This window comes from Crinia signifera, chromosome 11 (assembly GCF_055691185.1).
Source record: "Crinia signifera chromosome 11, ASM5569118v1, whole genome shotgun sequence".
Taxonomy (NCBI): Eukaryota; Metazoa; Chordata; class Amphibia; order Anura; family Myobatrachidae; genus Crinia; species Crinia signifera.
In genome coordinates, this window is record NC_139227.1 from 15,297,872 (window position 1) to 15,311,103 (window position 13,232).

At 46.1% G+C, this 13,232-nt stretch overlaps 1 protein-coding gene across 3 annotated transcripts in view; it reads right to left on the reverse strand.

The window, feature by feature from the left end:
* GNAO1 (G protein subunit alpha o1) overlaps positions 1-13,232 on the reverse strand; it is a 176,163-nt gene that overhangs the window by 21,334 nt on the left and 141,597 nt on the right. For all 3 annotated transcript variants that reach the window (XM_083164157.1, XM_083164155.1, XM_083164156.1), the window contains exon 5: positions 1,935-2,063. In XM_083164157.1, coding sequence (XP_083020283.1) covers positions 1,935-2,063 — 129 coding nt within the window. The remainder of the gene's footprint in view (positions 1-1,934; positions 2,064-13,232) is intronic.

A 13,232-nucleotide genomic window follows, 5' to 3' on the forward strand; every position in this document is an offset into this window, starting at 1 on the left:
CTGGGTTTTTGGGATTTTTCTGTCTGAAAGGGGTATGAATGTAGTTTTGGGTGGAACGAAGTGAGACATTAAAACACGTAAGCTTACTTTGCTGTGATCTGTCGCAGCAGAGAGTCAGTAGGAGAGGGTACTCTGTCAAATTGTGTGTGAATACGGCCCAACTGGGAGACCAATAGGCGTATCAGTGGGACCCAATGACTCCGCATCATTGGAGGAACTTATTGGTTTGATGATCAAACATGTACGATTGTCCCAACCGTCGTTCTGCTGATTCTATGCATTGAATGGTTAACAGGCCCAAACACTGAATGCTGTCAACAGAACAACGGCCTAAATGATGGAATATGTTTTATATAGAAAAGGAATCTCAACCACTTTTCTGCCATTTGCATGCATTGAGCAATTGATGTTACTATGTACCCTTTTTACAAAAGACAAACAGTATATCAGTCCCAAGGCGCAGTCGGTACGCATCGTGGGACCCATCCCCCTTATGTTTTTAAAAAATCACCAGATGGTCTATATATTTTTTATTTCCCACATATAAACAACTTTACGGATGTGACCATTCCAATCCTTATCCATTGGTTTGGACTTCCCAAAGATACCTTTTATATATGTTTATCGGCCAGTCTAATAGTGAGTATGGTAAGCATTGACTCTTGAACCATATGACTCTACACGCGGTGAACCCTGAATGCTTGACAAAGAAACCTTTACATACACATATCTTCATCTACCAGCGTGAGTGAGGGTACGCATCTGGGTACCCATTGATTTGTGCTTTTGAAATTTTTGAAATTCAGACGGTCTACACATCTATTCTTATGGTTTCCACATAAACATCCATATGAAAACTCAACGGATGTGATCGCTGCATGTGTGTATCCAACTCTTCATCAGCCCTGGCCCATTTCTTCCAAGATGTACCCCTTTTACACTGCAAAAATAACCCAGGTCTGACCTGGGTTGTTGCCGGTCCAAACCGAGTCTCTATGCGGTGTGAAAGCACCAAAAGGAAAAAACCCGGGTCCAGCAACTCAGCATTGTGACCCGGGTTAAAAGAAGGGTTTTACCTGGGTTGGACTCGGGATACTGGGCAGTGTAAATGGGTAATGGGTTCCGTTTACACTATAGGGAGGAGGTAGCGTCAGCTCCAAGTGCTGCCTCCAACCCCACCCCCAATGACGCGCTGACACTCCACCCCGCCCCCGTGTGGCGTCAGCTACCCGGCTTACTGCCACCTCGCAAATGCCAGATCGCACCCATGACGGACTCGTGTCCAAAACCCGGTAAACCAAGAAAATAACCTTGAAAATACTTTAAAAATAGAATATCCATTTAATGTTCTCTTGCAGTAAGTAACACATGACCCGATTCAGAGGTGGACGCAATGCCGATGTTTGCGCAGTTGTGTGATTATTTACTATTGTGAATGGAAGGAAAGCCCCAAAAAGCCCTCTGCAAACACAGGCAGGAGAACGTAATTGACAAACATAGATGTTGCAATGGAGCTGCTTGCGCTAGAAACTGCTGTGGACAACCATGAGTGGTCCTTGGAGGTGGCCTAAAATGTTTGAAAAAAAAAAAAAAAGGCCCTCATGGGTGTGTCAATGAGTGTGGCTTTCGCGAATGCAGATTCATATCCACTGAGACCGTGTTCAGACTTTAAATGTAAACACTAAGCCGCCCATAAGGCGATTGTTTTGGTTAATGGTGGAGTGCTCAAAAACACCAAAACTGTTGCAATAACCACGGATACTAAAAATGTACTTTTGATCGGACGCCGGCGCACAAGGAGAAGGCCGCCATTAGCTTTTACATGGTAGTCACTCCCGCTGTACAGATGGCAGTTGATATGGTGAATGCAACTACGTCCACCTCGGAACCTGGTGTCCAAAAATACAGGCCGAGGCTCTTGGCCTCCCACTAACCTGAAGTGGAGGTTTTTGAAGGTGAAGTGAGTTTCTACAATGCCAGTGGTCTTCACTCTGGTTCGCAGGATATCTTGCTCTGTAGGTTGGTAATCTGGTGCTCCGATCCGATCTAAACTGTCTAGGTAACTGCAATACACAAGGGCATAGTTCCATCAGGACACGTTGATAAGGGGAATCAATCATTTAACATCAATGTCCCAATCCACAGTTCATCAAATTCAGTTGCAAAATGTTTAACATTTCATATCGTGTAGTGACCTTTACTCGTCTTCTGTTAGTGCTCATTAGCAATACATTCATCAGGACACCACAGAGGTAAGGATATCAAACGTCAAGTGAGTAATCTAATTGATAGGGTGAATTAATACAATTATACAAAATCATTAAAGTGTAGGGGGGGGGTGATTGGAGGTGCCGGTTTTGTACTCTCATTTGCCGCGAGATAATAAAATACAAGGGGCCGGATGCACTAAGCTTCAAAAGTGATAAAATGGAGAGTGATAAACAGCCAGCCAATCAGCTGCAGCCTACCTGCTATGTCACAGATTGTGTTTGAAAAATGTCAGACAGGAGCTGATTGGTTGGTTGTTTATCACTCTCCATTTTATCACTTTTGAAGCTTAGTGCATCTGATCAAAGATGATTGAATGAAATACTTGTTACAATCTGCAGGTGGCACTGTTGTTACTCCGATCTATATCGAGATTTTAATAAACTAAAACTGCCTTAAATGTCAATGAGGTGTGTTGCATATGCTACCAATATGTGCTGGCAGACTGGATGCTAGTTAAACATGGTCTATGGTTTAATAAAATAAGGTTTTCAAAAAAGCCTGGGGCTACATTTCGTTTGTAAGTATAATTACAACAGCCCTATAAGTGTGTGTGTATAAATACATCCATCCATCCATCCACACACACATCCATACACACACACATCCATACATACACACACACACACACACACCCTCAACATCTAGCCTCAATACCTTATGTAGCATTAAATCCAGGGTTGCCTACCGGACCCTCTCCTTCAGGGAGAAAACGCTCTGTTCCTGGGATTCCCTGGTAATGTATGATTGCCATCACCTGTGGTGAAACACCTTTCTTATCAGTTACCTAGCTCCCCGCAGGTGCTGGCAATCATACATTATCTATACCTCCCAGCATGCCCCTCTCCAGGAGGACACAGTGCTCTGCTCCTGGGCTTCCCTGGTAATGTATGATTGCCAGCACCTGTGGTGACACCTTTCTTATCAATTACCTAACTCCCCACAGGTGCTGGCAATCCTACATTACCAGGGACGTCCAGGAACAGAGCATTTTCTCCCTGAAGGAGAGGGTCCGGTAGGCAATCCTGATTACATCTCCAACCTGAGTGAGCAAGCAGGTGCCATGCACCTCTGTGGTTTTTTTTCTCAAAATGTGCAAATCCATGTGCACTGCTGGTGGGGCAGATGCAACAGTTGCAGAGAGAGAGAGAGAGAGAGAGAGAGAGAGAGAGAGAGAGAGAGAGAGATAGATTTGGGTGGGGTATGTTCAAACTGAAATCTAAATTGCTGTGTAAAAATAAAGCAGCCAGTATTTACCCTGCACAGAAACAAAATAACACCCAAATCTAATTCTCTCTGCACCTGTTACCACCGCGCATCGCAATGAAATACCTCATGATTTGCAATTAAACCATAATCCGTCAAAATTGTGCGTTCGGGACGCATATCGTTCTGAATGTATGGCCAGCTTACGATTCGGGCCAATAATACATAAAAACATGAACATTGTTAGAAGAAGAAAGTGAAACCCGCTTTGATAAATAAGCAAATAATAAGCACATACAGGAATTCCCTGCATCTCCTCTCAGACCCATCGCCAGCAGCAATCAAAATTCAGCTTGCCCTTGTAGCTACATTAATGTCACTTGTGATGTCACATGAAAGGTCCGTGGCAAGAAAAATCTTCCAATTACAATTCAGCCTCCAAGTGTCAGCGAGATGCTGATGACGCGAATAATAAATCTGTCGCTCTGACATTCAGGACAAAGCATCTAATTAAAGAGGAACGTGTTATGGCTGTTTATTTATTTTTTACCTCATACGCATTAGCGATAATGAAAACCAAAAATGTATAAAAATAAATAAATCTCCAAGGACCAAAAAACAGGATAATTAAGTCTAGGATGAAGCGGAATGCCTTAATTTGCCGTTACTATCCTGGGTGCAGTGATAGACTTTATTATGGAAAGTGGCACAGGAAATGTATCAAATTGTCAACTAATGCACATAGGGCCCGGTTCTGTAGTGATCGGTCCCCAGCATATTCACTCCGGGGACCGATGGTGCGGCACATACACATGGGCGAATATACATGTGCAGGGCCGCTGTGGGAACGCCTTCGCCGACTATCACAGTCACCGAAGCGTTCGCAAGAGGGGGCGGGAAGTGGGCGGACAGGAGGCTGGCGCACGCGGACGCCCAGCATTTCCTGGGTGTGCCCACAAAAATGCTAAGCGTCCCCATAGGAATGCCTGCATGGGGTGACCGCCTGATGTCACATGACGTCAAGTCCACCCTCAGATATTTTCGAGCCAAAATAAAAGTCAGTCTAGAGGAGCACACAGGAGGAATCTCCTCAGACACAGCAGAAGATCACACAGGAGGCCTCATTAGACACAGCAGAGGATCACACATGCATGCAGGAAGAGTCTGCACTGATACAGCAGGAGGATCACACATGCATGCAGGAAGAGTCTCCCCTGATACAGCAGGAGGATCACACATGCATGCAGGAAGAGTCTCCCCTGATACAGCAGGAGGATCACACATGCATGCAGGAAGAGTCTCCCCTGATACAGCAGAGGATCACACATGCATGCAGGAAGAGTCTCCCCTGATACAGCAGGAGGATCACACATGCATGCAGGAAGAGTCTCCCCTGATACAGCAGGAGGATCACACATGCATGCAGGAAGAGTCTCCCCTGATACAGCAGGAGGCTCACACATGCATGCAGGAAGAGTCTGTCCTGATACAGCAGGACGATCACACATGCATGCAGGAAGTATCCCCTGATACAGCAGGAGGATCACACATGCATGCAGGAAGAGTCTCCCCTGATACAGCAGGAGGATCACACATGATTGCAGGAAGAGTCTCCCCTGATACAGCAGGAGGATCACACATGCATGCAGGAAGAGTCTGTCCTGATACAGCAGGAGGATCACACATGCATGCAGGAAGTATCCCCTGATACAGCAGGAGGATCACACATGCATGCAGGAAGAGTCTCCCCTGATACAGCAGGAGGATCACACATGATTGCAGGAACAGTCTCCCCTGATACAGCAGGAGGATCACACATGCATGCAGGAAGAGTCTGTCCTGATACAGCAGAGGATCACACATGCATGCAGGAAGAGTCTCCCCTGATACAGCAGAGGATCACACATGCATGCAGGAAGAGTCTCCCCTGATACAGCAGGAGGATCACACATGCATGCAGGAAGAGTCTCCCCTGATACAGCAGGAGGATCACACATGCATGCAGGAAGAGTCTGTCCTGATACAGCAGGAGGATCACACATGCATGCAGGAAGAGTCTGTCCTGATACAGCAGAGGATCACACATGCATGCAGGAAGAGTCTGCCCTGATACAGCAGAGGATCACACATGCATGCAGGAAGAGTCTCCCCTGATACAGCAGGAGGATCACACATGATTGCAGGAACAGTCTCCCCTGATACAGCAGGAGGATCACACATGCATGCAGGAAGAGTCTCCCCTGATACAGCAGGAGGATCACACATGCATGCAGGAAGACTATCCCCTGATACAGCAGAGGATCACACATGCACGCATGGGTCGTCTACTCAGATGGAGGGCAGGAGTAAACATATATGCAGGAGGCATCTCCACAGGCACAGCAGAGGATCACACATGCATGCATGAATGAATGCTGGATCCGTTCAAATATGAATCATTCCGTCGGTCTTCTCAGGAGCTGTCCCTTCATCCTCGCATCTGGCATGCAACACTTAATGGACCGAACCTGGAAGCTGCAGGCAGATGCACTCCCCCCCCCCCCCCCCCCAATAAAGCTCAATCCAAGTAATAGCACAGGGACATGCAGTCAGGGGAAGCAGGGGAGATGGATCACACCTGTCATACTTCAGTTTTGACTATGAAAATGATTTGAATACAATGATGATATATATAACTTCAAGGCATATTCTTTGTAATATTATAATATATTGTATTCTATATTTACAGTCAGAGATAGATATGAGGCAGCGAGAGCTCAGCCTCACCTCACAGTCAGACACCACCTGTACATCGGGGCTTGGTACAGAGCGGGCAATCATACAACATAGAAAAAAGAAATGGGAGGCATGCCTCACAGTGTGGGGGCGTGCTTGAGCTCTGATGGACATTACACATTGGTCATGTGACCAATACAGGAAATGCAAGACAGACACCGATGCTGAGCAACATGGCAATGGACAGACATGGGGACCCGCAGTGCTGGCAGCAGCCACCCATGCACATTTCCTGTGGTAGTACCTGGAATCTGCGTCTTATCTGTAGTAAGTGTGGGGACAGGACTCTGTAAGTGTGGATGCAGTGGTGAAATTTAGTGTACACATATGTCCCTGCTCCCTCCCCAGGTGCTTTAGCTGAGCCCTTGCTCTCTCCCTCTCCAGGTGCTTTATACCCCTTTCACACAAAAAAATGCAGTGACTTACCCGGGAATATGGTCCCTGGACGGTGTAAAAGAGGCCAACCCATGTCCCTGAATGATCCAGGGACCATATTCCCGGGTAAGTCCCTGCATTTTCTGGTGTGAGTGGGGGGACGGGACGACTGGACTCCGCAACCCGCTGCAAGCAAGCCGGCATGCCAGGTAAGTACCTTTCACACCGGCCTGTTTCCAGGGCTGGTCCCGGGAGCAACCCTGCTATCTAGCAGGGTCAAATTCCCGGGAATTTGGCCTGGAAACCTTGCACACCAGCAATAGTCACGGGTTGTTCCAGTGGCCAACCCGGGAATTCAGGCTGGTGTGAAATGGGTATTAGCTGAGCCCCTGCTCTCTCCCTCTCCGGGTGCTTTAGCTGAGCCCCTGAGCCATGACTGTATGATCCCTCATTTCCTCCTCAGTAGTTTACAAATACATCTATAGATTGTAAGCTTGCAAGCAGGGCCCTCCTACCTCTGTCAGTTTGTTACTAGCGAGTTTGTTGTATCACTTTTTCCAATTGTAAAGTGCAATGGAATATGCTGTGCTATATAAGAAACTAAATAAAAAAATAAGTTATAGTGCCCTTGCTCGTGTATTTAACTTTTGTGCTTTTAGATCCAAGTGTATAATTTTAGCATTAAACTAAAGCTACTCAAGTCCACTGACCATTCCTCAAGTCTGCCTAGGTCCCCAATCATTTGTTTAACCCTACTTTTCCCAACCCCCACTTGTTTCTTAACCATTTGTTTTATAATCCAACCCCCCACTTTGACATGGTCCCAAATTGACTTACTAAAGTCTACGCTATGCTAGTTCAATGCCCACTCCCCTCCCTGATTTATTATTTTAGCCATGTGTCAAAAAATTCATTAAGATATGTTTGGTATGACCTCCGCCCAGCAAACGTATGCAGTTTTGGATGCTGTAAATTGCTGAATTTAAGCTATTCCCCAACTCTCTTTCTTTCAATAGTGTTTCTATTACTTTGCCTACTACTCATGTAAGGTTCACTGGTGTGTAGTTAATTGCTTCCACTTTTGTGCAGTGGTACATTATTCATTTGTTTCCATTCCTCAGGAAGTGTTCCTGTAGCTAGCGAATGGTCACATAATTCTGTTAATGGTTTTAACAGCCCATCTTTAAGTAAGTATTATTTATAAGGTGCTTTACAAGTTCTAGTATATCATAAAGCAATATTTAATTTTTTTTTTTACACAAACCTTTTGAGAACTAAGAGAGACATCTTTGGATATTTCAGGCTAGCACAATTTGTAATATTTAAACCTTGTAATCAAAATATTGCCAGACACAGAGACATAATTCTTCTATTCACGGTTGTATAGTAATTATAATTTGTTAGTTTCTACACATGGCATATTATATGCCCATTATAAAACAATTACTAGACTGTTTGACGTCAGCATGAAAACAAAAATGGAAACAATTTATATACACGATCATGTGTTCGGACATGTGGTGTTCTGGAGATACACTCCAATTATACTGGGCATTAAGATTCCAAAACAATTCGACTATGCGTTATTACACTGCTCCAACTCCCCTCTCAAGACCCAGCATTAATCCTGGTCCAAAAGCGGACAAAATAGGGGGTGTGGTCACACCAGCAAGTCACATGGTACCCTCTCACCATGCTCAGTGAGGAAAACTTTGCTAGTCAGGACAAAAGGTGCCAAGGAAAGGGATAGTTCCTAATGGTTGGGACTGTTTTGTCTAAATAGGAACAGGTTTGGAAGATATTTAAACATATTGGGTATGGGATCCCGGAGCTCAGGAGGCCAACCGTGCTATCAAAAGGCTCAGAATTCTGACACTTTGTATGTAAGTATCATAACCCCTCTGTCCCTACCCCTCTTATACTAATCCCCCACCCCAGCAGCTTAACCCTTTTCCTCCCCCTTAGTGCCTAACCCACCCTTCTTAGTGTAAAACCCTAGTCGTTTCCACCCACACTCTAACACACCCTGTGATGTCTTAGCTTAACATCCTGCAGCCCAAACCTAACCCTACCAAGCACACTTATGTTTGAGATGTTGACATTCGTGGAACCCGGTGTCGGCACTGAGTGGTGTAGAGATTCTGACTCTAATGGGCCACATACATCAGCAATTAATTGTGACAATCCTGAGATCTGGAGATGATTGCCACAATTAATTTTAGATGTGTGGGCTCCACCTTTTGGCAATCCCAATCAAAAATTAATAGGGATCGCCAATCGATTGCTTAATCAGATTTTTAAACATGCTTAATAATCTGGTATTATCTGCGGATCTTTTTTTATATGTGTGGGCATTCCCAATTTGTCTTCTTCATCTATTTACATTATGAACAGCAATCGATTGGGCAATTTCCAGATATGACGATGCAATCTTTAGATGGAAAAATCTACCGATCACTGAAATAAATCTGTAATGTGTGGGCAAGTCAGATAGATTGTAGAAACCATTTATCTGGCCAAAAAATCCCTGGATCTGGAGATCCATTTATTGTGATTGCTGATGTATGGGGCCTATTAGTCACTCACCAGTGTTGGGATTACAGTGCTGGCATTACGACTGCCGACAACCAAAGCAGACCTGCAAACCAACAGCCTCCCATATACTCACATGCTGCAAAGCAGCCCAAATTATCCTCCGCCTTTATTTAAATATTGCGACTATATGACACTTAACTGCACATCAGAATTGTATTCTAGTACAGTGGTTCCCAACCATTTTCCTCTCCTGTACCCCTTGATTAGACTTTTCATTTATGGGCACCCCCCCTGCTCTCAGTTTGAAATATCCATAGTGCTTACGAGTGGAGTGGAAGTGATCGGTATGCGTATCCTTATAGTGAGGAGAAGCGGAGGAGTAGTGTGTGGTCAGGAATTGGGTCCCTCTGTGCCTGGCCGCTGGGTGTGTACCGTCTATGGGGTTCCCGCTAACACCTGTAGGATTAATGCCGCGGCTTCCTCCACCCGTGTCAGTGCCGGGCAGATGACTGCTGATGTCTGAGGGCTCCCAGTGGATTTCTGGACAGGCAAAATCACAAGGAGTCGCTGATGATGATGCAGAGGGAACCGGAAGGGACGCAACGTGGTTGGTCTCCAGGGGTAACCCCAGGGGTACAAATACCTCAGATTTGAACCACTGTTGTAGTATATCAGTCCCTGCGCCAATGATAATTACATACTAAATGTACAATAGACACGCACCAGTGCCAAATTATTCAGAATGACAGGACTCAGACAGAAGTTATCGCAAGGAGAACATACAAACTCCATGCAGGTGGCGGTCTAGGTCATCAGCACACATATGGCATGTTACTGCGAGTCAGCAATGTGATTTGATAGCCACCACCTCTGAACCGTGGCATTACCTATACAACGGATTGTTGTCTCTCTCTTTGAGGTTTAGTAGTGGCGTACTGTATAAATGATGCAAAAATCCTTTATTAGCATAGACTTCACCCCTGTACTGTGTTACATTAATATCCCAGTATGATTTCACAAGCAATACACCTGCGGTATACACATCCTGAATGCAGGAGTCCTTCCATCATATTAGAGGCATGCATTGAAGGGATGGGCCGGTCACTCAACACAGATCTACAGCACTGGAACATATGTGCACAGACTCGCATCTCTTCATATGATCTTCAGCATGCAGCAGCAGCACAGGGAGATCTCAGGGTTGCTATGGAAACCAGGGATTTATGCGATGCTGAGGGATTGGCTGGGAGCAATGGGGCAGCCTCTGACATGGAAAAATGACAGCTGGGCAGCCATCGCTGTCTCCGTGTCACTTGCATCAGGGGGGAAGAGTGTGATACACTGAACACAGCCGTCACTTTAGACGGACAACTCCCGTGTGTACCAGGAGAGGGGAAAAGGGACATAGATAACACAGGAGAACGAAGGAAGCAGGAGGTGACCGTAGTAGAACGATTCACTGTCGTGGGTGGGGTTAAGGGGAATGGCTGGAAGATGGAGGAGCGGTTATCTCCAGCCGGGTGCTATTCTATACAAACTGGGGAATTTGCAGGCAATCTCTCTCTCTCTCACTCAGCAGCTTTTAGCAGGCAGCCCCCCCCCCCCCCCCCCAGCTCATTGTCCCAAACTGTCGCCACGTCCCATCTGCAGAAAACAAATGTATTCCTCCAGTATTTTCTTTTTCATATGCGGGCAGACATTTGTACCCTGACACACCCACTCCCCCCAGCAAGGGTACGGATGAATGGAGGGGAGTAACCCAGCAGCAAAGGAGACTGCAAGAATAAAAGCAGGAATGTTGATGAAGACTCCATTGAGTATCCCAGAGCGACACTGTGTCCCCCACGTACCAAATCGCTGCCCCAGTCATTTTAGAATTGGAACCGCTCAAAGCAAATAGGAAGAGCTTGGTAAAACAACCATTTGGAAAGAGTAGCGGAGTGGAACCATGTTCATACCCTCCAACATGACCCATTCCATTAGGTACAAAATGCTCTGTTCCTGGACTTCCCTGCCAGTGACAGTTACAGAGGTGAGGCTCCAGCACAGTCCAATATTCAAAGAGGGGGGTCACACCAACTGCCAGTGAGTCCAGGACAGTGATGTTTGAGGTGGCAGTAGGTGTGGCTCCCCTTTTTGAATATTGGACTGTGCTGCAGGCTCACCTCTGCAACTGCCACTGGTAAGGAAGTGGGGTGGCCAATGGCGATACTATCACCAGGAGCAGCTACAATGGGAGCTGCTTCATCTGTACATCACCTTAAGGTCCAATACACTGGAGTAGATTTACTAAAGCTTCGAAAAAGGAGAAGACATGATGTTGCCCATAGCAACCTATCAAATTATGTCCTCTATCCTTTCTCAATTGCATCCTAGGAATCTACCCCTTCATCTTTACTCGGGTCAGTGTGGGCCCCATACATCAGCAATCACAATTAATGGATTTCCAGATTTAGGGATTTTTTGGCCAGATAAATGGATTTTATAATCTATCTGACTTTGCCCACACATTACAGATTTATTTCAGTGATCGGCAGATTTTTCCATCTAAAGATTGCATCTTCATATCTGGAAATTGCCCAATCGATTGCTGTTCATAATGTAAATAGATGAAGAAGACGAATTGGGAATGCCCACACATATAAAAAAGATCCGCAGATAATACCAGATTATTAAACATGTTTAAAAACCTGATTAAGCAATCGATTGGCGATTTTCATTGGGATTGCCAAAAGGGGGAGCCCACACATCTAAAATTAATTGTGGCAATCATCTCCATATCTGAAAATTGTCACAATTAATTGCTGATGTATGGGGCCCTTAACATAAAATCTATCACATGGCAAGCCAAAGGATACGGAGGCTGGAAATGTATATAGTTATTATCAGTTATTTATATAGCGCACACATATTCTGCAGCGCTGTACAGAGAATATTTGAACACTCACATCAGTCCCTGCCCCAGTGGAGCTTAAAATCTTACAGACATTCTAGGGTTAATTTAGTTGGGAACCAATTAGCTTACACGTATATTTTTGGATTGTGGGAGGAAACTGGAATGCCCAGAGGAAACCCACGCAAGTACGGGGAGAATATACAAACTCCACACAGTGAGGGCCATGGTGGGAATGGAACCCATGATCTCAGCGCTGTGAGGCAGTAATGCTAACCATTACACCGTCTACGCCAGCAGGTGAGTAATGGGGTGTGTAAGCACTGAGGGATTTTCTGACCTGCGAAACGCCCAGTGTGTATGGACCTTAAGAGGAGCAAGGACTTTCTATATGAAAAAGCAGGTGGGGTGTCAGGTGGTCTCTGTGCGGTATTGCCCCCCCTTTGCCAAGAAGGCGGGCGAGTCCCCAGTTCCGGCTGGGGGCGTTGGCCTTCATGGAAGGTCCACGTCATGCAATAGAAGGGGGCGGTATGTCCGTCACAGCGCAGGCTGTACCCACAAGAAGGGGTGTGGCCATTGGCGGCGCTGAGGTCGCTACCATGGCAAGACCCGCGTTTATGGTGCTGGTCTCAAGCGCTTTCTTTGCCATCCCTTATACAAATAGGGGTCATACCACTTAAATAAACAACCATGACCTTTTTAACCTTACGCAGTTGGTGTCAGTGTCGTTATTTTTAGATAAGGTGTTTGTGTCATTTATTTCTAGGCATAAGAGTTAAGTAATGGTACAGGTTAACAACAACATAATTCAATAGGCGCCTTAGCTTACGCTACAGCTCTCTAAGGGCGGGATGTATTAATATACAGCGCCGCCCGTCCGCCACGATACCAGCGCATATGTACTAACATATGCGGCTGGCATCGCAATGTGCGGGGGGTCTCCGTCACCTCCCTGCCCCCCTCACGCCGGGGACAGCCAAGCAGGCTGTCCCCGGTGTCTCCTCCTCCCCCCTGCAGCCAGAAGGACGTCCGGCTGTGTCGCTAGGGGGAGGAAGGTGTTACCTTCGGGTCCAGGAGGACCTGGACCAGGTAAGCCAGAGGGGGAGAGGGAGGGGGATAGGGGGGTCGGCGCATTTGCAGCGGAGGCGTCGGGCGGCGAAAAGAAGCCCATAGGCTTCTA